Here is a 23,027-nt window from a genome sequence, read left to right on the forward strand (position 1 = left end):
AAATTGTGTTGGGGGGGGGGGTTCCCTAATAGAGGCCCCTGGGTCCCAGCTGTAGGGCGGTGTAGATCCAGCAGGGGGCGGTTGTATAGGATGCTGATGAGACTGGCCGTATATGAGCGGCCAGGTGTCGGCTGGCGGTGGGCGGGGCTTGCCATGCATGGAGTGCCCTTCCAGTCACACACCTCTTCTCCGCAGTACGAGGGGGAGGCAGCTCGGAGCTGTCACTGTCAAATCCTTGCAGCGGGCAATGTGCAGCTGAACCTTCCAGGATTTGTTACCCCCAGCGCCGCTTTGTTTCATTCCCTGAGGAGGACCGAGGAATACGGCAACGTGAGTGTGTTCCATTCAGCTGCCCGGAATCAGTGGAGGAGCTCCGGGCAGCCTCTCATGATGTGTGTGGAGAGTGATGGAGCGGGGGGCCACGACTGTATGGCGGAGGACGGCGGTGTGGAGACTCTGTCCGGGAGGATGAACTCGGTGCCGGCCGTCCTGGATATGAAGAGCCCGGACATAGAGAGCCCGGCTATCAAAGCCAGCATGGACAAGAAAGCGCCCAATGTCAGCAGAGCCCGGGTGGCGGCAGCTGGCATCCTCAGTGTGGGCAACGTGCTCAATTACCTGGACAGGTACACGGTGGCAGGTGAGAGATGGGGCTGTGCCTGGCATTCATAGCGACTAATATTAATGTCATAATAATAATGTCATAATATTAATATCCTAATAATAATAATGTCATGTATTATACAGAGCTCACACACACTCCTACCGATCACACCATAGCTGCCCATAGCAATACACAAAGTACCACACACTACTACACAACACCACACTACACTACACTACACAACACCACACTACACTACACAACACTACACAACACCACACGTGTGTATATGAATGATGGACTGGCTTTAATAAGGATCTTATTAGCAGGTGATATGACTGACATCCATCATATTAGGTGTGCGCTGTCTTTTGTTCTACATCACCACCATTACCAATTCATAGACATACAATATCCATAAACTCCCCATATTTGTTAAACATAAAATATAAAATCTGCTTGTTCTGTATTCCTTATTATGTATTTTATAATACAAATATAATAGTAACATTCCTGGTGTGACTCTATACCTGGAGCTGTCATCAGGACTAACTTGTATTTTGTGACATCAAGCACTGGAGACATTCAACAATTGGGTGGTAGCAGCGTTCAAGGTCATCTCTGTTATATTAGACATTCTAGAATAATTTACTATGTTAGGAACATGGATATTCTGGAATAAAAATCTAAATGTCTGAGGGTTTTACACCCATACGTCTTTATCAGAAAATAGGAATCTGTGATCTGCCTGCTAAATATTGGTGTAATGTGGCACATGGGCATTGGGCTTTTGCAGCACTGCAGGATTTCATTCTAAGATCTGTGTTCTGTATTATATAAAGAAAATGCAGAGAATCCATAGATTATGTGCACAGTTTTGTGCTTTGCTTGTTCTTATCATTCAGCCACTGAACATGTAGTGTGTTTTTTTTTTAAATAAACGCGTACAGAGAATGGAGAATTTGTGCTTAGTTGGCAGAAGAACAGACATGACCACCATTGTGGACTTTAGGAGCCGCAAATGTGCAGTATCATGTCTGAGCACAGCGCTGGTATTTGTGGTCATTCCAGGTCATGGTGTTGTACAGAAAAAGGATCGGGATACAGGCCTATAGCTTCTGGATAGGTGGCTGAAATGGATGGGTTCTGTCTATGTCCATTATAAAATATAATAAAAATCTAAGCTGTACACCTGCCATGAAAATGGATTATTGCATGGGTGTATATGTAATCTTGGAGCGTATATTGCAATATATTGCCAGCAGGTGAAGAACAAGAATTTGATTTACAGATTTCTCACCAGGACACTGTACTGAGTTCCCATTTCTTTTAGCCACATGTAAAACTTGGAGCACATTTGACATTTCAAGGTTTTTGAGCATGTGTAAACCCAAATGAGAGGCTGTCCCATCCCAGGGGGTTATGGGTGTGAGTGAGAGGAGAAACCATATAATAGTATGTTATATTTTATGAAGGCAAGATCTTAACTTAGCTGGAACTCACCAAGAAGTTTCCAAAGCTATATGTTGCTTTTATTTTCATCCCACCTAAAGGGAAATATGATAGATTGATTTGTATTAGAATTTGATTGTGTGTACATTCACTTTATGTATGATAACATTATTACACTGTCAGAGCATTGTCAGCCCAGGAATGCTGGAGTACATGCGAATACACATCAAATGTGGCCGACGCGGATCTTCAGATGCCATTTATGTTTTCTTGCTTAAGGCCAAGTAAAACAAGTTTAGCCATTGTGTGTTTCTTGACAAAAACTAACTGCTACCACTTTGGAAGGCATTTATTAAGAAACATTATATTTCCTGCAGTAATCTCTACATCAACATACTACATTATCATAATGTTTGTGTTCTTTATCAGTTACCAGGAGTGATCCGCTGTTCTTCACACTCAATGCATTGACAATGTTTGCATTGATTTTGTACATCCCCATATGTAATATGGTAAATTACAGAGTTTCAATTGAGGATTCTGTTGATACCCGATTAATTCTGCTGTGGTTCAGATCTGTCGCTGGGGGGACTTTTTGTGGTGTTTGTGGTGGTGTAAATACACATCAGTGGATAGGGTTTCCTTGCCATCTTCCACCTTGTGGCATAAAGATTCCAATATTTGCCACTCCACCATGGTGCCCTGTGATAATGATATATTCTAAACTTTCTGCAAAGTGATTCTAAAGTATCATATAGTTCTAAAATATTCTAAGAAAATGAAAAATTTTTGTTTAGACAATTTACATGTGGTTGAAGAAGCACCTCATCATTGTGATGATACTCTTTACTGACATAGCTTGCAAAAAGGTGACACAGGAAGTCACAAAGCTGCAGTTGTGAAAAGTGTTGTCTCAGTCCTAGCTCTGCAGTTTGGCAAAGTGTGTAAAATAAAGGAATGGCTTATCAGATTCCCCAAAATTTGGTCTCTCTCTCTCTCTCTCTCTCTCTCTCTCTATATATATATATATATATATATATATATATATATATATATATATAAACAATACTTTAACCAATGTTTAGTTTGGTGCATGATGTAACCAGGACTGACTCAGAAATGAGTATGTCACCTACATAAAATCTTGTTGCTAGCAGTAGATACATTTAGGGCAGAGCTCAGTGATTAGCTTTTAGATGCCATGGACGAAAGTGTAGAACCTGTACTTCTGGCAGTAATTCTGGGATCATTGGCATCATGCTTCTTCTTCCTTATGACCTTTAAATCTTAGTACGGGTAAAATGTAGTCTTCCATTTAGTCCTTGTGTTGGGGGGAATGTAAAGAGTATATTTACTTACCTTATGCTCTTGCTCCCTTAGGTTCCTCTTTCATGTAAATTCCTGGAGTATATCTTTAAATAACTGATTGGGTTACATACAAAACCCTTGCATTGTCTAGCTGACGTCTCCTAATGTGCTGCAAGGCACCCTCTATACTTCAGCATCCGTTACCATGGTTACTGGATTTGGCCTTCCCCATCCGCACCTTGCTATTGGTTGTTGGGACTGTCCATTTTAGTAATGGGTTACTAATGATGTATGCCTGCATTGCCTGACTGATTAAATGTCATGAATGCCAGGAGCTATAAACTGATGATTTCTATAAAGCACACACATTTGTCCCAGTACCCAAGGCATGCACAATGTGGAGATACTGCAGAAAGAAGACATTATTATATACTGAGAACATCTAAAGTGACCTCTGCCTGCCAAGCTTTAAGCATGAACATCCAAAGGAATGCCCATGATGCATTTTTGGTTCACTCATGTTAACCACATGTTACAAATATAGGATGAGTAGAGCAAAAGAAAAGTATATATCTGCTGCTTTGACCCGTGAGGACATCATTCAAAGTATAGGAAAAATAGGAAAAGCCTATATTTGAAGACACGTTACAAGCTGTATATATGAAATAGAATAAAAAGATCCCTTACTCCTACAAAAACTCACATAAAAGCAATAAGGGCTACTTGTGTCTCTACAACTGAGCCTATTATATTCCTATATATAATTTTCCTATATATGCCCCAAACTGATGGTGAAGCTTAGTCAGAAAACTGATTTTGTTTAATGGAATATGCTAACAAAATTAGTTTTATATTAATAACCCATTTTATGACCCTGTGACAATGTGTGGGAACAGTTTTAGCTTTTTGTGAGAGCTTTAATGTTTACAGAGAAAACTACCCAAGAATTAAAGATATGCAGCATGTCACAAAATTTTATGGAGAGTAAAAAATTCCATAACAAGGAATTTGCTAGGGATTTTTTAATGGGTGTTATATTAATCTTAGGAGTTTGAAAAGCTTTAGTTTAAGTCAGCCTGTCACAACCCTTGGCAATTTAAACTAAGCCATTGATGAAAAAAAGCAGAGGTTCAGTGAAACCATGTCAAAAGAAGCCCTAGATCTAGAAATATATTTCTTGTTGTCTATGGAAATCAATCTGAATCCTGATAATTGACTGTTACAGTTAGCAAAAAAAATGTTGCTTTTTATTCTTAGTCCCTAAGTGCTTTTTAGGACTGCTATCATAAACAATTCACAAGACATTACAGAAAGCAGGCTGCCTTGATTTTGTGTTGCGATTGCATTGGGAAATACAGCTGGTTGGACAACACAGTTGGTGTGAATAAACCCTAAAACAATCATTAGGATTAACAAGTGCTACATGTGTGATGCTTACATTTATATGAATGATATGTGTAGTTCTCTAGTTACTAGCATTGTATGCACATTAGCTTGTTCTGTAACCAGCAGACTGAAAAACATGATCACACTAAGCTCATTTATTCGTACATTTAGAACAATAATACATATTCTGCTATATGCTTCCAAATAACATGACCTTAGATTCTGACGGTTGCCACAGAAACAAGCTGGTAACGATTCCCAAACAGTAAAATTACCCTTTTTCCTCAGGGAACCACAGGCAGCGTCATAATTGTACACCTAGGGAACCTTACAATAAGTGCAGAAAATAAAAGTTCATCTATTCATAGGGACCTGACTGGCCATATGAGTAGTTACACTGTAGATCTACCATATATATATATATATATATATATATATATATATATATATATATGTGTGTGTGTGTGTAAATCTGTATTCTGGAAGAGTTTTAGCTTTTGTAAACGTTATGGTAATAATCAATGACTATGGATGCTGCAAATGTGTTAGATCATGATAGACATTAAAAGGTAGAATTAGCTCTGTTGTTGAATAAAATGGAAGGTTTGTTTATTTGGGATGACCTGAGATTTTAATACACTCTTTATACCAGATTTATTAGCTGAGTTGGATCTGGGTTTGGTAAATTATTGTTCCCTGTTCCAGTATTTTTTATCGTTCACCCTTGTACACATATATTCTACTACAATGTTAGAATTCATATAATAAATGGCAACTAGTACTGGGTATTCCATAAACCTCAATCATCATCTATTGGTGAAACAGTGAGTCAAATTTAGGACCTAACCTTTATGTCCACTGAGGGCAACACTACTTAGTTCCATTAAAGGATTAAAGCTATTTAGATGATAACATTATATTAAAAAATACCATTTAAAATGTGTATTCATTGAGAAATTGGCCATAAATAATTCCCTGATGTATGGTATTTACAAAAATTTTGTTTGGTATTTACAAAATTATGTTGGGAAGTTATCAACACTGTTCAGCTGTGACTAAAGGCATGTGCTCTTTTATTATTCAGGAAAAGGACAAATGATTGGAAACAAAACATAAAAGAGGAAATTGTCCTTCTTTCTGGTCTGATATCACAATTATCCTATTGAAAACAACCAGTAAGTCACTGCTGCTTTGTGTTGGAAAAACTGTAAAAGAAAATCCCCAACATTGTATTCAATGTCCATACATATCTAATATATTTTGATAAACTTTAAGCGGCAAGGGCTGCAGATCTTTTCTATAACCTGAGCCCCCATATGTCTGCCAAAACCTTGTGTCCCTGTGTGGCACAATTGTAGGGAGGCAAAGTTCACAGGTCCTCTGTGAGAGAAGTAAATCTAGGCAGTCATCAAATTAATTTACCTTGGAGTATGCAGAATAAAAATGGCCATGGTCTGATTGTTTTATGTTACTGTACAATATTCTTTTATCATGACAATATTTTGACATGAAGATACAGTATGCAAAATACATACAGAAAGGATATGCTTGTTTTTAGTTTCTTAAAATGTAAACATGTCAAGTAAAGTATAGCGACAATGCCTTGGTAAATCTCCATACTATGTACATAAAGAGGTACAAATAAGTATTCTTTCCTGCATCACATGGAACCTGATACTTGCACACAAGTGACTATACATTAGGCTGTTGTTTAGTACAGGGGAACATGCATCACTAGAAAGGAATGTCCTCCTTAGGAGCGCGGAATGTGTCTGGAATGCTTCTGATCACCTGTTACTCCTTTGTATACCTTGAATTTACGTCTATAAATGTCATTTAGGAAGCAAGGTGGTAACAATGCTATCTTAAACACAGTGGGTGTATCTCTAGATTTAATTATTTTGATATTCTAAAAAAGTGACAGTGATAGAGAAACCTGGGTGTCAGTCCTAAGTCAGCACACGTCTCAGAGCTATTTACAAAGTTTACATTCATAACAGGAAGGACAGCATTCCGTAAACCTGATTACTAGGTCAAAGCCAATAGCAAGTCCACTGTCTAAAGTGTATCATAACCTTGGTTGATGATATAGTCTGAATATTTCTTCCTATTTTAGAGGGAAGCTATTGGCAGCAGATTCTGTTTAAAATTCACTTTAGGTCTACTTTTTAAATCTGTGTAAAAATTATAGTCCTCATAAATATATTTTGGTAAATTAGTATTTTTACAAAAAAAAATCCATTTGCTGTGCTTCCAAAACGTTCTTAATAATTTCTTTAGCAAATTCCATTTTACAACCTTGCAGGCAAAGTGTATTTTATCCAAAAACCAATATAATTGCTGATGATAAACTTGGGTTTTCCTAGCAGTTTTGTAAGCTCAGTAATTTATTATTAAACTGCTTGCCACTGCAAATCCTTTATATTGTTTTGCCACTATGCATTCTTACCTGGACAGAGCTATGTTGCCGAACCTTTTAGATTATTCAGAAGCAATATCTAAAATGTACCAGATATATGTAAAGAGCATATACGGCATCTGAAATGTAATCACTGCAAACTCTATTGGTGCCAGATCAGTAAAGGCTAATACATTGTTATTCATAATAGTATTATTAATAAAAGAGAGTCATGATATACTCAGCAAAATAAAAATGACAATGAAAACATTTGCTTTTTAGGGACTGATGCATGGTGACTTTTTTATTAGTGGTAGCACAAATGACTGAAAAATCTTTTGAATGTGAATGTAAAATCCCCTACCATCAACAGCTCAAACAACAATGCCAAACAGATGGCAAACAAGAACATGTGACTTTCCTTGAAATGACAAAAATATGCCATTAGATGTACTTTAACCTGAGAGGGGAACCTTGGGGGGAATTGTTCTTCACTTCCTGTGCTGTGGACAAAAGTCACAAAAAATGAAGTAAGAGGAATCATCCCAGTGGTGATGCAGACAGCAAACAAATCTGACAATCTTTCTAACTCTCTCTTGGAGGGGGTTCCACTTAATGCTTTTTTTTTTTTAGAGCCCCGGGTTGAACTGTACATGCAAAGCTGGAGCTGGGGTCATGATGCCTGTTTTGCAGCATTTCCACTTAAGCTTCTCAGACAACTCTCTCCTGAATCTGGTTTTGCTTGTTGCCAATTTGGAGTCATAAATGACGACTGTTAAACAAAATAGGATATAGTGCATCATTAACCAACTGATATAGTGAACCTTCCAAAACACATAATAAACCCAGCCTAAGTCTTCCTTTTATCCCTCCTTGGTTATTCCTCTCCACTGTGAATCGTGCCAAGTCTGTACATCTGGGGCTGCCTGAAAAGGCTGTAATCTGTTTCAATATATATTTCTGGCTCTTCTCACTGATCACATGGACAAATCATTGAAATAAATTGGACTTAGCTAAAGGGTAGTAAAAGTGAACACTTGATATAGGAAAATGGCTATCACGGTGCAGGCTGTTTTAATATTGATCAATGCCATTGACATGTTGTATATGCGATTGCTGAGCCAAGCATTACAAAAGTACATTACTCACTGGTTTCCCACACTACGTCCATATGATTCAGGTTAACTGGCGAGGAAATGTGTTATGGATTATATTAATTCAGTTCAGGGATAACTTTGGTTTTAACATAACGCAGCCCCAACAGTCAGAAATATTCACAATGGGCAACTCAACAGGTCTCTGCTACATTCTTTGGGTAACATTGTGATACCTCAGTATAATGACAGATGGTAGCACATATAGCGTGCCATATAATGACAAGTGTTTATCAAGTCGATTACTTATTGTTAATCCTGTAATTCATACCTCCCTCTATCTGTTCCATTTTAGGTAATGATAAAAAATATCAGTGGGGGTTACAACATATTATGTTGCTGAGCATGTTGTTTATTGAGTTTTAGATTTGTTTGTTTATTGAGTTTGAGATTTGTTTGTTTTTTAATAGAGAATTACAGGTCCAATACAAATAAGCTAAGTCATGTTAAGGAGTTGATGCTCCAGAGTCTGGGTGATCCTGCAATCCTAGAATAGATCAAGGCCAGGATTTAAAGCATTTGCCAGCTAATAGCAAACAATTTTTAAGAAATCCATTTCAGGTTTGCTGAATCACCCAGGTTCTGTCTATCTTCACCAGTCTTAGGGAGCGTTAATAAACCAAGCCTAATGTTTTTGGGGAACACCCCTTCCTGTGCCTAGGGCATCCTCTGATGGGTACATCTATGTACTCCACTAATCAGAAGCTGTGGGAGAGGTTGTGTGACAGGGCCACTTTAATGGAGAAGCTGTGATCAGTGTTTATGGTGACTTCAAAAACCGTTGCGTGCACTCAACATAGGGCTCATATCCACTATTCGTGGTAAGAGAATCAGTGCTAATGGTCATTAATGGTGACATTTAACATGATCAAAAGGCTTACAGCTGTAATAGGCCCTTTTATGAAGTCTGCTAATAAGATGGCTATTGTAAGAGGAAGAGATTAAACAAAATTGCAAGATAGACTTGAAAACATAATGACAAAACATACATTGACCAGTCTATCAGCCCATCAGCTATGGGAAAGCAGCTCAAAACTGTTTACATTCATTGTGTTCTATCTCTTTGGGGAAGCAACCAGCAGAGTTGTTCAGTTGCTTGTTAAGATAAATGGCTACATTTGTGCTTAGAATGAATGAGGGCAATTCTGACGCTTTCATCTCAAAATAATATAAGGCTTCCATTTCCATGTAGAGCAGTAGTTTTCTAGTTTTATTTACCATTTCTTTCCTCTTGCTTCTGCTAGACATGGTTCTTTTATTTACCTAATACATGAATAGATCTGAAATAGATCTGTAAATTAGGCAATGCTCAATATTATCTTGACAAAACAGTCCTGTCCATTCATTTCTTGATTTCATTTCATTCATAGCCTTTTTGGGATTTTCTCCATTTTGCTGTTTTCAAATTATAAGGGCACCTGTGCCCAGACTATGGTCATAAGTTTACATATTCGTAACATGCAATAAAAGAGCTTGAAAACAAATCATTGCAGATCTTTCTTATATCATTGCAGGTATTATCTTATAATGTGAAGTTACTCAAAGGTCTGGTTACAAGGTTACAAAAAAAAAGTTGGTTTCTAACAGCTTAGAAATACCTACTGTGTGTTTACATTAGAGCTGGTGACCTTCCAAGATTCTGGTGCAACAAAAAAAGGGAAAAATGTAAAACTTGATTAAATGTTGTGAACTTTACATTTCTCCTCAATGCTTGCAGATACAGAGGTCAGGCAAACATGTTTTATATTGTTTATATTGCTTGTTCAGAAATTAGAAGATATTGGCACACACAAGTTTATTTTAACAAAACTCACCCAGTTTCACCTTTGTTATTGTACTACTGTACCTTTTTACAGCTTTACCTTTGTATTGTAGGCTGTAAACTCTGTGTCGAAAATCTGTGTAGAAATCTATATACAGCAGCAAAGGTCTTTTGTATTTACAATGTACAATGTTTATGAAATTTCTGAAATGTGCCTGAATAAGATAACAAATCTATAGAGTTTCTTTAAAGCTGATATCCCTACAAAATCACAGCCAGTTTAATGAATGACTATGTTCAGACTGGCAGTGAGGTTGTAGTGCTGTTACCACTCCCTCATGCCAATGAACCGCTGTCTCGAGGGAGGTATTACAAGTACGGTAGCTTCCACCTGTGGCAACCCCATAGACAATGAATAGGTTATCAGTGAGCCATTAAGTACTGCTGACTGCCACCTCCTGTCAAATCTGCAGATACTAGTTCTTTAAGAACTATGCAGGATCGCTTGATGCCAAAATGGAGCAATATCCACTCTATCCACACTGGCAAAACACACTTTAGATGGAGTTCTATGGGTATGTCAACACATCACCTCTATACAAAAGTATTTAGGCTCTGTACACACTTTAGACTTTTGTCGTTGCAAAGAATCTTTTAAAATCCTTTCCAAGGACAATAAAGGATTAAGGAGTACAGTACATACAGCACCATTCTGCTCCATGGAGAAGGGAAGGAAGAGAACAACGGAGCAGCACGCTGCTGCGCTCTCACCCCCTAACTTCCCTTCACTTGTCCGTCTTTCTGCGTTTGTGGCTCCGCCAGGACGGATCCATAAGGATGTTGGATGGCCCCTGTACACACGTCAGATGTCTGACGTGTGTACGTAGCCTAACTCTTAAATATAGTATGCTCATAAAACAGTTTCCCCTGCAATCCCAAAAAAATATTTTGATAAATAACACATCATCTTCCATTTGGATTTACACATCTTACCATACTTTACTTACTAATCAGTTAGTATGTTAAACCTAACAAAGAAGGCAAAGCCCTACATTGCCAAGCGATTCATAATTACTTACTTATGGCTGTAAAATAAGGCAGTTCTTTGTGGAAAATTAAAATATTCACAATGGGTTTTTCTACATTTCAAACAATTGACATTCCAGATAGAAAGGCAATGTCCTTATCACCAGTTTATGACTGCTGGGATAGTGAGTGAATGGCTTTATAGTTGAGCTGTCTATCCCATTAAAACACAGCCATTCGCTGCGGATTATCATAATAGGATTTCCCTCAGCTGGTTAGTACAGAAAAGTAGCATTGTACTACAGCTAGAGGAAGAGCAGAAAACATGATAGGCTGTGTTACTTTCATGTTTCCAGTCTATCACTAAGCAGATGGAAGAATATTGACAGTGCAGGTGAGTTCTTTCCCCGACATTACTCAAAACCACCTGCTGTCAAAGATAGTAAAGTAGATGGCAATTGAGCGTGAAAAGTGTTTTTTTCTCTTTCTTTTATAGAACAAAGATTCATACCTGACATGAATTATTAAAATAGTGTTCTGAAACAGGGGCATTTCTTGTGTTTATTTTAAAACAAGGTTAAAGGATGAAGTTGGGTGCTGCCTGTTAGAGACACATTCAAGTCTTTTAACAAAACAAGCTAACAATAACCTAACTATTAACAGCAGACAGACAGCCGCTTGTAGTGTTGAGAATAGTAAAGGCCCAAGAAAGGGTCTCCCGTGCAATATCAAGCAGAACACTTTTCTTTTTTTGTTAGTTTCTCTCTGCCCCTTTTGTATCGTTGAAGCAAACCCTTCAGGTCTCGTGTTTAAAATTGAAAGGGGTAATGTAACCAAATATAATATTCTGCTGTTTTCAAAAACTTGTTACAGATAGAGCCATATTTCGAACAAAAATATGGAACTATTTGGGGGGCTTTTTGACAGCCAAGTTGTAATGAAGACTATATTGTATTATACTTACAAAATTACATATATATATATATATATATAAATATATTTGTGTGTTTATAACTATACTGTTGTATTTTATAAAAATGTTACATGGTACTTTAGCCTTAATGGCACCAACCATTATGGAATGTTGACATGATTGGGTGGCACTGCTCAGGAAACATTACAGGAGTTTATCACCTGTGATTGTTTCAGGACCATAGACAATAACAAAGGACCTATCCCCATTATTTCATTACATATTACATGTGCAGCATGCCACAATAACATCACAAGTGTTAGGCTGACATCACACTTATGTGTTACACAGTCGCTGCCAAGAATTGATGTTTTACCTCAAAAAATACCATAGTTGCAGTTTTTTGTACATGAAGGGTTACTGTTAGATCATTCAAAATAAATGTGCTTACATATCACATACATAAGTGTGTCTTTTTTTTAAATGCACATGCTCAAAAATAAAAAAAACCTACTATATTTTCAACAAATATGTATATCAAATTATGTGAGCGAGCTAGAGTAGATGGATACCCAGTTTTTGATTGTGGGGGAGCTTCAGTGGAGGAAAAACCATAAGCTAAGACCTACTTTACATGAAGTCCTTAAAATCTGTCAAGTTTGTAATAAAGTTGATCCTGGTTAAGGAGGAAAGAATTATAGAAGTATATGAAAAAAAGCTACATTACTGGTTGTTTTAAATACTAGGATATGAACTGGATTTGACATTTTATGATGTGAACAAGATGATCAGCTGTATTTTACTCATACTTTTATTACCGGTACCATCTGTTCTAGTTTAATTGTTATTTGTATCTTATTTTTTGTATGTCACCCTATTTAGAGTTTAGTAAAGTTTCAGAGCGCTGGCTTTTTTTATGTATTTGTATTTTTAGGTTCATAGTTCCTAATTTACCTATGTAATTGGAGGGAGGAGTAGCAAGAATATTTTTAGATGTCTTTGAAAGGCGTTGGGAACTGGTGCGTATTTAAATTGTTATGCAGCCTGACTTGTCCATCTTCTTTGCCCTTCTGGAGAATGTGTGAAACTGCACACAATATGTAGAGAGAAAATCATTACTTCACTGTACCAGGATCTGTGACCGGTCATCTACAGTTTTCACTAATAAATGTATCTGTGTCAATACTTGACTATTCTAAAATAAAACAAAATATGAACCTATATACTTTCTGTAGTCTCAGATCTAAAATTTTTTAACATAAATATATATATGTACATAACTTGCCTTTCCACAGTGTTACTTATGTCTTCCAGTATTACTGTTCTGACTGGTAACTAGCTGATCCAACAATGACCATTGTCTATCTGCTGAATGTGTTCAGCACTAATTTAACACCATTTATTTGTCCTTTTCTGTGGAGAAATAATCCTTTGATCCGATACCGAATATTAAAAGCCTCACATTTCCTTCTCTGGACAGAATTTATGTATGCAATCTCTAACATTTTTTGTATATGTAAAAAACTTTTTCATACTTTAATTCCCCGTTATGCCATTCTAAATATATTTAATAATAATCAGCGGTTGTATTTACTACAAAACATGATTAGGCACTTGATTTACTGTTGTAAAGTTTTTTTGTTGGCAAACAGATCTTTTCAGTGGGCCTTAGGTTCATGTCCGTGGCATCAGTTTGACATGTTTCTAAGATCATTTGGAATTCATTGACAGGTGCATTAGACCAATAGACCTCATCTTGTGCTGTATTTCACTTGTTTCAGGATCAATGTATTACCTAGACTTACACAGAAATGCAAACACAGGCCTTGCTGTGATTTTGAAAAATATACCCTGTTCAACTGTTAAAAGCATACAGTAGAATGTGAAGAAGTATTCTAACCACCCTTAGGCTAAATTGCCTTTAGAATAAACGTGTATGATCAAAGAGGAAAGAGGTGCAGACAGGACCTTGCTGGATTACCAGAGATGATCTAAACACCGTTCAGCTGTGATGTTTGTCTCCAGCACAGTTTGAAACTACTATACTCTTCTGGTGCCTACATCTCACATTGGTTAGCCTACAATGACAAGAATATAAGCACAGGGCTCAATAGCTGGCACAAGATATCGGTATTGAAGTTATTCTTAACCATTGGTTACATGAACATGGTTCTCATGCCTTTTCTGGCTGCTGTTTACCTGTCTGATCATACTTGGATCAGGACTTGGTTTGTCAGATAGAATACACGCAGGAGACTTATAATTGAGATAACACTGGCATCTGTCATATTTAAACTTTTTTGTGGTTCTTTTAAACTCCTACAGGCATTTGCTGCTTCTTGACATCAAACTGAATTAGATAAGTGGATGATAATAGGTGTTTTGGCAGCAGTTATGCATTATATTCAGGAAACTGTTTCAGATGTTGTGCTGGACTTCTGCTTTGCAAGTAAACACTAATGGGGCCAAGAGATTATTGATTTTAACTAAATTCTCAGATACACAGTAAATCAATTATTTATTTTTTAATACAATTTAGTCTTAACTTCAACCTAAGACTATGGGCCTGACTTATTAAAGCTCTCCAAGGCTGGAGAGGATACACTTTCATCAATGAATCAGGGTGATCCAGCAAACCTGGAATGGATCTGTGAAATAGTAAATGACTTTTAGGAAAGCCATTCCAGGTTTGCTGGATCACCCAGCTTCACTGATGAAAGTGTATCCTCTCCAGTCTTGGAGAGCTTTATTAAATCAGGCCCTATGTCACCAATTTAGAAGCAGACCTTGTTTTGAGGATTGGGGACCATAAAATAATAGTTTGTATTAAATTTTGTTTTGGTGATGCTTTTTGTATCGGTTGTATTTTTTCTTTTGATTGCCCTGTGTTTTCAGTTAAATTTTATTTTTACATATTCAGTTGTTATTTAATAATTATTCAAATCCTAGAGCTGGTTCTTTGCAATCAATCCCCAAGGATTGTTTTTACACAAAATATGTCTTTGATATCTCTTTTATAATTTGCATTTGAATACTTCTTTTGATACTTTTCTGTGTAGTGTTTCACCACTAGCTTGTGATAAGGCGTATATATTTTCATATATAGTGAGACAATAATATTATATATCTTTTGGGAATAGTCTTTAGCAGGACACCTTCAAAATACATATTGTTCCAACCTTTGAATACTCTGCAGTATACAATACCTCAATCAACAAACATCATCAATAGATTATATGTCTAAGAGGTGTCCGACAGGGTCTTTTCATCAGGCACTGAGACTGATATTTTTCCCTATGACCCAGGGCTAGCATTTTTGTGTACTTGCTTCCCACCCATCCTCTGTTTAACATAACACAGTGTAGGTGCCCTGGGCTATTAGGAAACCATGCTCCAATTTAAGTGAACTTTACTTCCAAGTTTTTTGATGAAGTGTGTTATGTTATACTGATCTTATTCTCTTGAGCTCTAATCAGTGAAGGTCAGGTAGCTGAGTGTCTGGCATTAACCTGGCTTCAGGTTTCTTTTGTAATACTTACATTTTCCCTTTGGAATTTGCACAACAATCAATCACAGAAAATCATGCTATAAAGCATGTCAAACCTATAAAGTAATAAGATAAGTAGTTTAACACCTGTAAAGTACAATGATACGCTCCTAACTTTTAGACAGGTCTATCTGGTAAACTGTTTCTTTGTTTCTTATGGAACAGGCGCAATCAAATGATTGAAGTTAATTTTTTGCAGTTAGTTTATGTTTGTGTCTGTTACACTGTTTGGATTTTACTTTTTGACGCTTGCATCAGGCAGATTATTAGTAAAAAAATGACTATCTACCTCAGGGCGTCTCCAGACATTACCAAAGCAAATCTACTGAAGGCTGCAGTGAAATTCATAAATGCCAACTGTTTTTTCCAGTTTTAGTACCATTGGATGGCATTGGCCTAACCCCACAGACATGGCTTGCTTGACTTAGTCAAAATAAACTTTTAATTTGTAACTTTAGTTTTTAACTTTGCTGCATCAATAGTGTCCACCATACAGGACCTTTACAGGCTTCCATGCAAGTGGACTGCAGGACAAAAGCTGGCCTAACAAAGTACAGTTGTGTGTCACTGTTACTGATACCTATGCTCTAATTAGAGGCTTTCCTAGCACCTATAGTACATGTAAAAAATTACTGTCAAATGTCCCTTGATTTAAGTACTTATACCTTGCAACTCTCCTTTGTGATTTCTTTTATCTTTCCTGGCTGCTAATTGTAACACCAATTCAACCAGTAATCTCAATCAGCATGTGATTGGGGTGGAACAGGTGTTGATTGGGACCAGGGATAAGTACATTTGGATGATGTTGTTTTTAGGCCATGTGCTTGACTTTCACTTTGTGCAATGTTACCCGTAGAATGTGTTAATGTTGGTGATCATTAGGGAAAACCCTAGTAAAGACAAAGCAAAATGTTTACTACAGTATTCATGTCCTTAATTAGCTGATTTAAAATACTGTATATATGCATCATTTTGTCCTTATAATTATTTGTATGTTTTAATTGGATATAGCCATTGTTATTATATTTATGTACAGAAGCAGAAACAATGTAAAGGAGCTTAATGGATCTCCACAGCTGTACAGCTTGATCCAGGACTCACCTTCAGCCTGATGATTATTAGACGATGAAGGAGCAACTGCAAACTATTGAATAATCACGTTTATTCTCTTCTTTTGTTAACATGTTTCAAGCTGGTCCTATCTCTGCACATAGAAATATATATATAGAGAGAGAGAGAGCGATATTATTACAAAGGAAACCTAGTTACTTATGACGTATTATTGATGATATTGCTGTATGTGTGTGCCTAGAGCTTTAAAGAAGGAAGAATGTAATTCTTGTAAATCAATATTATTAATAATATTGATTTGAATTGAAACCTGCAAATGATTAAATCGCAAAGCAATGCACTAATCTTTTCTCCTAAAACCACCCCATTCATTTAAAAGGAAGGAAGTCCAGCTGGGTGTGACCTATATTTGTAATGCATAGTGGGAATTACGGTTACATCAGAGCACATTCACGCTATTTATAGGATAATTGCTGGGCAAGGCTTTATGATAGAGGCTAGACTCTGTTTATTATAAATATTTTAATTTGCAGTAATAGCTCTGGTGCTGCAATTAAGTAATTTTTTCAGGGAATCAATTCAATTTGCTTTTGGGGAATTAGATTAGAGAAGTAGTATTCCATCCACAAGAGAAAAATGAAGCTACCAAAATAAATACAATAGTATCATCAGGATGGCATAATTGAAGAATGTTTTCTTCTGCATAACTTTGTGGCTTTCCTTTCTTTCTCCTGGTAATTTAGATTCCGCTGTGATTGCTGGTTTGTTTGTAGATTTGTAACACATAGTAATTTGCTTGTGGAAATGTTAGCTGTAGGATGGTCTTTTTATGTTTTACCCTTTTTAACTCTTTAGCATGATTTTTGTTCCACAAGGTTCAAAGCAAAAACTGATTGGAACAGATGACACTTTGTAGGGTCTTTCATAGAGGGTACGTACAGTTATGGTCAGGATATTACAACAAAAATAATTGGACTGATTAAGTAGTAAAATAAACGGAAGCGTGTACGATATTTGGCTGAATTAAGGTCTTGTATAGATAGATGGGCTTTGCTCATCTATATGTGACTTGTATTTGAAGAATACCATTGTCTATTGATTTCTATTTTCATTTCACTTTCATTGTGTAGCTTGGATCACCCTTCTTGGGCTGGTTTTCATTTGCTTGGTTTTGCATTTCTTTAGACACAGCTGGTCCTATTGAGATCCATTCCTGATTTTCCTCAATGGCAGGCCAGAGTAGACCAAAGCAACCTCTGAGCTTCCACCCGTGCTGAGACAAGCAGTTGACACCAAGTATACACATTCACTGCATTTACAACATACACATGTTTTTTTGTAAACATGTACATTTGAGAAGTGCTGTGTTTTAAGGTAGAAACACAGATTATCTTCAATACCTTAAATCGTAATAACACACCTCTTGTGCCATGATGATTATTTTCATCTCTCACTTGGCCCTCATTGCTTGAATTACCAGTCAAGAATGATCATTATTGCTATGTGAATTGTTATTATTGTCAGATACGCAATGTCTAAATGGATTATTAGGTTTGAATCTTGTAGTTTTAGTATTTACATACGGTATATGCATGTCAAATGTATGAGCATCTCGTCTGACAATTTATGTATAAGTCTGCTTCCTCCGTCCATACCAACTTTGTGTACAGGTTTTTACCTAATCCAAGTACTGTTAATACTAAAATCGGCAGTACATCAGGTAAAAAAATGCTAGCTAGAACTATAAAATTTAAACAATGCTTTAAAAAAAAGAAAAGAAGGGAGAGCTGTATATTTGCATATATTAGGAAAAATGTCAATCAAGGCATTCATTCAGGTCTTTTAAAAATTTAATGATGAAGTCTGCTGCCATGGAAATGTCTGAATTTGACGCATTGGTAGAGACAAGAAACCAAGAGTGTAATTATAAAGACTTTATACTTCATCAGATAATTTAAAAGATTGGGAAGCTATTTCCACAAACAAAACCAACTTAATTTGATTGTTTACTTAAAATGGCCATCATTGTTTTAACTTTCTAAAATATATGTATCTTTTCTTAACATATGAACTGTCCCCAGCTTGCCCCTTTCATTGGACTTGAGATCAACTGTGGAGGCTTTGGGCCCGCTTTATTAAAGCTCCCCAAAGCTGGAGAGGATACACTTTCATCATTGAAGCTGGGTTATCCAACAAACCTGGAATGGATCTGGTCCAGGATAGCAAATAACAAATTACTTTGACAAAAACAAATCTGTTGCAGATTTTCTGGATCACCCAGCTTCACTGATGACAGTGTATCCTTTCCAGCCTTGGAGAGCTGTAAAAAAACAGGCCCTAGGCATGATGTCTGGCTGTTACCACCCTGCTCATCCTACTAGCCATGATCCACCTGCATTGCAGAAACCTAGTGAAGATGTAATTGGATTTAAAATCAGAAATGTATATTGAAAATGAAAATGCTTTATTGAGTATTTTACTTAGCATTTTGATGGGAGGGAACAAAAAAAATGTGAAAGCGTTGTGATACCACAGCCTCTATTTGTCTTATCTCCCCTCTTTATAGAGGAGCAGTAGACCCACAGCTTGTCTGTATAGCGTATGCTCATTTTTACTGTCACACAAAGTTATTGCTAATGATGGCTCTGAGGAACAATTACTGAACGTCTGTACAAGGCCCTGCAGTCATTTGTTCACAAACTAATTTTTCATTCTATGCAAGGCACATGGAAGGGAAGACATTACTTCTACTTGCTGCCAGACATGGCAGCACACTGTTCCTTTATGAGAGGTGTTTAATAAAATTAGCTAGTCATAATATTTAAGTTTTTGCCATACACTTCAAACTGTGCTTTCAGGACACCGTATTCCATCTTTTTGGAGTGTGTTCTGGTATACAGTGGAAAGCAAAGTCACATAGGTCTGAAAGGCTGCATAAGACTAGTAAATAGACAAAGAAGTGATTATTGATATTTCATAAGAAGAGAGACCCTGCAGCTGTCACAATCCTCAGCTTCAATATATACATAGGATCCAGCTGTATGCACCACTGACAGTGCTGTCTGTTAATGGGGTCAAGTAAGAGTCAGGACTGTACTAAGACTTTCCTCTCCAAGGCCACATACCAGACATCTTTAAAATGAATAATAGAGATATAGAATATCCACTGGATTCACATTGCCATTAGCATATGAGCACAGAATGTATTGTACTGTAAGAATACATTTCTGTATACAAACTCACACATACACATTATTACTCCCATTTACTTTTCACTACAAAAATGATGAGCTGATCTGTTTTTTAGTGATTCTAGGTCTATCATGACATTACCAAGCTTCTTTTATTGCCTTCTTATATAAGCAGCTGTTGGTTCAAGGTTATAGGTATAAGAAAAGGCTATTAGCAACTCATACAGTTTCCTTTCAGACAGGTTTATAACTTACCTGGTGTTATTAAGCAAGACGTACCTAAACATTTTAGACCTCTGACTTCCCTTATCTTTACTTTCCAGGAATTGTTCATGTTTTCTGTGGGGTCTATTAATTAATATTTCATAACCAACCAAGATTTACCCACAATTTTACCACAATGTTTTTAACATTGGATTTTATTAGAAAATGTGTGAAATAAATGTTATTTACGTGTCATATATTTTCCAAGGTAAAATTTGTTTAACGTTTAGATAAGAGTTGTATGAAAGCATTTATAAATAGATTTATGTGCCTCGTTTTTAAATAGTCTTCTATTTTTATAACTAAGAATGGGGTAATAACCCAAAAATACTGGGTTATCCCGAGATATTGCCTAATGTTTTTCATCTCTCATGATTCCTCGTTCACCCTAATCTTCCAAACGTCAGCATAATCATATGTATATATAGATTGTTTGAATCAATTGTCATCTATAGTGGTGACATCTTCTTCTCAAGGGGCCATAATGAGGTTTTCACTCTCCCACAGCTGCAGTCACTAGTTAGTTTTAATGTTACATTATAGAGAATCCATCAGGGCATAGTGACATCATTTTGCTTTGGCCTCAGTAGTTGTGAGAATTCTGATGGGGATATTTCCCTGCTGAAGTCCATAAGAGGTAAAAAGAGACAATATAATTTAGCATGCTAGCAAACAATCAAAACGGTGTGTTTGAATTCTATTTATATATTCAGTGGAGTTACATATTAGATATATCAGTTGTGTTAGTAAATCATACCGTAAGCCTCCCATACACTATATATGAATAGCAAGAGATTCAAAGAATCTTGTTCTTTTTTGAAAACATGCAAGCTTGTTACAACCTCAGAAATACTCACTACGCACTTACCCCATCAATGCATTTTCATATCACTTCTGTGACCTAATTTGATTTTAAGGGTCTCTCTTTGTAGAAAAAAGGAGCTATTAATGTTCTGATCTGTAAACTGATATTGAACAGAATAGTGAAAGTGAGATCTTTCACCTACAATCATTATTGTTCATAAACCTACCCATTTATGGCCATATCAGTAAAAGGTAAAGTTAGGACTGATATGTATCTCATACTATCAAATAAAAAGCCTTCTCCCAAAAAACAATGCAAAGGTCAGAGTATTATATCCTGGATAGGAAGTGTTTATTTTAAAAAAATAAATGAAGAAAGAAGAAAAGAAGGAAGAAGCATAAACAACTAAACTAATGCTGCTACCCCATCCAAAGATTGACAAGCTGAAATATAAAAAATGTTTGTTTTTGGGTTTAGACACCTTTCATTTACTGGTTTATAATGACAAATGGATTTAATGTTGCCCACCTTTATATCCCAGCCTGATTAAAATTTCAGATATTTTAGAATCAGCCTTCTGATGGAAGAGCATTACATTACTTTTTCATGTTGATATGTCGAGTTTTATATTGTATATATGTATAGTACCGTGCATTTTTTACATATTTTTTTATAGCCTATACTAGATGTACACCTTGTGACTGACACATTGTATAGAGAGAAAAAATGTAGCAAAAAATGAGCAACATTCCATAATGTTTTCAAATAGTTGCAGCTGTTTAAACTGCATGTACATTTATTTCTTATTTTTTCTGGTTGCTATGTGAATAACATTACAGTATGTTATGTATACATGCCTACAGTTGTGTGCTGTGTATTCTCCAAATGTGTGACCGAGCCTGTATTGAGGACCTTGTATTGTGCTAGTTTTAAGGCTAGAAAAAGAATTTGTTTTACTTGACTTATAGGTCACAAAAGCTTCTCTTTAATGACATAATTTGTGTCTGTCGGCACTTATTATTCACAGCTGGAAATCAACCGGGAGCTGTCACCTTTTGAAACAAATCTTCAACATCACTATTAAGTGCAGGGATCATGTAAAAAACATTCTATTTAAGCTGCCCTGATCTGCATCTGAGCATAATTTAGGAGTAAAATTGTCAATGGGTTCCGGTTTTCTTCGGTAGCACTAAATACCATGGTATTTCTGCCATGGCTTGACCTCTTTATAGGTGTAAATCCACATGCTTTTTATTTAAATAAAGCTTCTGTGTAAAAAGAAAAAAACTCTGTTGTATGAAACATCAGCTGAGCTGATTGGAATTTGTATAGCATTATTAGCTTTTTTGTTTATGCAGACAGAATGTAATGGGAGTAGTGTTCTTTTTCATATCCTCTCATGAACCTCTTGATAATTACAGTATGAAGGCTCCAAATGCTACAGGATAAAGAAGTATCTTACACTGTGTCACCTGCAGAGTTTCCATTTGTCTTTCAGGGTTTTGGAAAAGCACCAATATAACAAAAGCACATCTTCTGCATTTACAAGTGGTTTAGCATTTCTTACATATTAGCAGGTAATCAGTATTTCTGGTTCTTGAGCAACCTCATAAGTCAGGAATGTTTATGCTGAACTGATGAAAATATTGAATCAGGCTTCAGATAACAGTAGCCAATAGGTTCCTTATATGTAATTTGCCTTTTTGCCCCTTATTGGATCATTTACTAAACATGTAGATGGGTAGGTAGAAGCGGGAGCCTCAGCAAAGGTGGTACAAAAAAGCTGTACATTTTATTAAGAGATGGCACCCATTTCAAAGCCATGAAAACCTGTAGCATATTAAATCAGCAGAAGTAATCTTGGTGAATGTCTAGCAACATATGTCCTTTTACTATTCACCCAATATTTAAAAAGACCTTTAATCACAGCAATACAAAAGTTACGGTCTGTGTATGACCAGTGTGAATAACATGGGTGTACCGTGTATATAGGCCAGTCATCCCTGATCATTTCCTATAAGACAGTGGCCATGAATCATTTGTTACTGCTTCAAAGTAACAAATGATTAATAGTATGAGAGCCAGGACCAAGGTACAATTGACAAATACCTATTACGTCCTAAGCAGATATTTCTATGCTCACAGC

General features: G+C 36.5%; 1 protein-coding gene across 2 annotated transcripts in view; it reads left to right on the forward strand.

The window, feature by feature from the left end:
• Positions 1-206: 206 nt before the first annotated feature.
• Positions 207-23,027, forward strand: part of SPNS2 (SPNS lysolipid transporter 2, sphingosine-1-phosphate) — a 72,880-nt gene continuing 50,059 nt past the window's right edge. For both annotated transcript variants that reach the window (XM_072415686.1, XM_072415694.1), the window contains exon 1: positions 207-640. In XM_072415686.1, the coding sequence (XP_072271787.1) occupies positions 388-640 (253 nt within the window). In that variant the 5' untranslated portion in view covers positions 207-387. The remainder of the gene's footprint in view (positions 641-23,027) is intronic.

The sequence above is a fragment of the Pyxicephalus adspersus genome, chromosome 1 (genome assembly GCF_032062135.1).
Source record: "Pyxicephalus adspersus chromosome 1, UCB_Pads_2.0, whole genome shotgun sequence".
In the NCBI taxonomy this organism is placed as follows: Eukaryota; Metazoa; Chordata; class Amphibia; order Anura; family Pyxicephalidae; genus Pyxicephalus; species Pyxicephalus adspersus.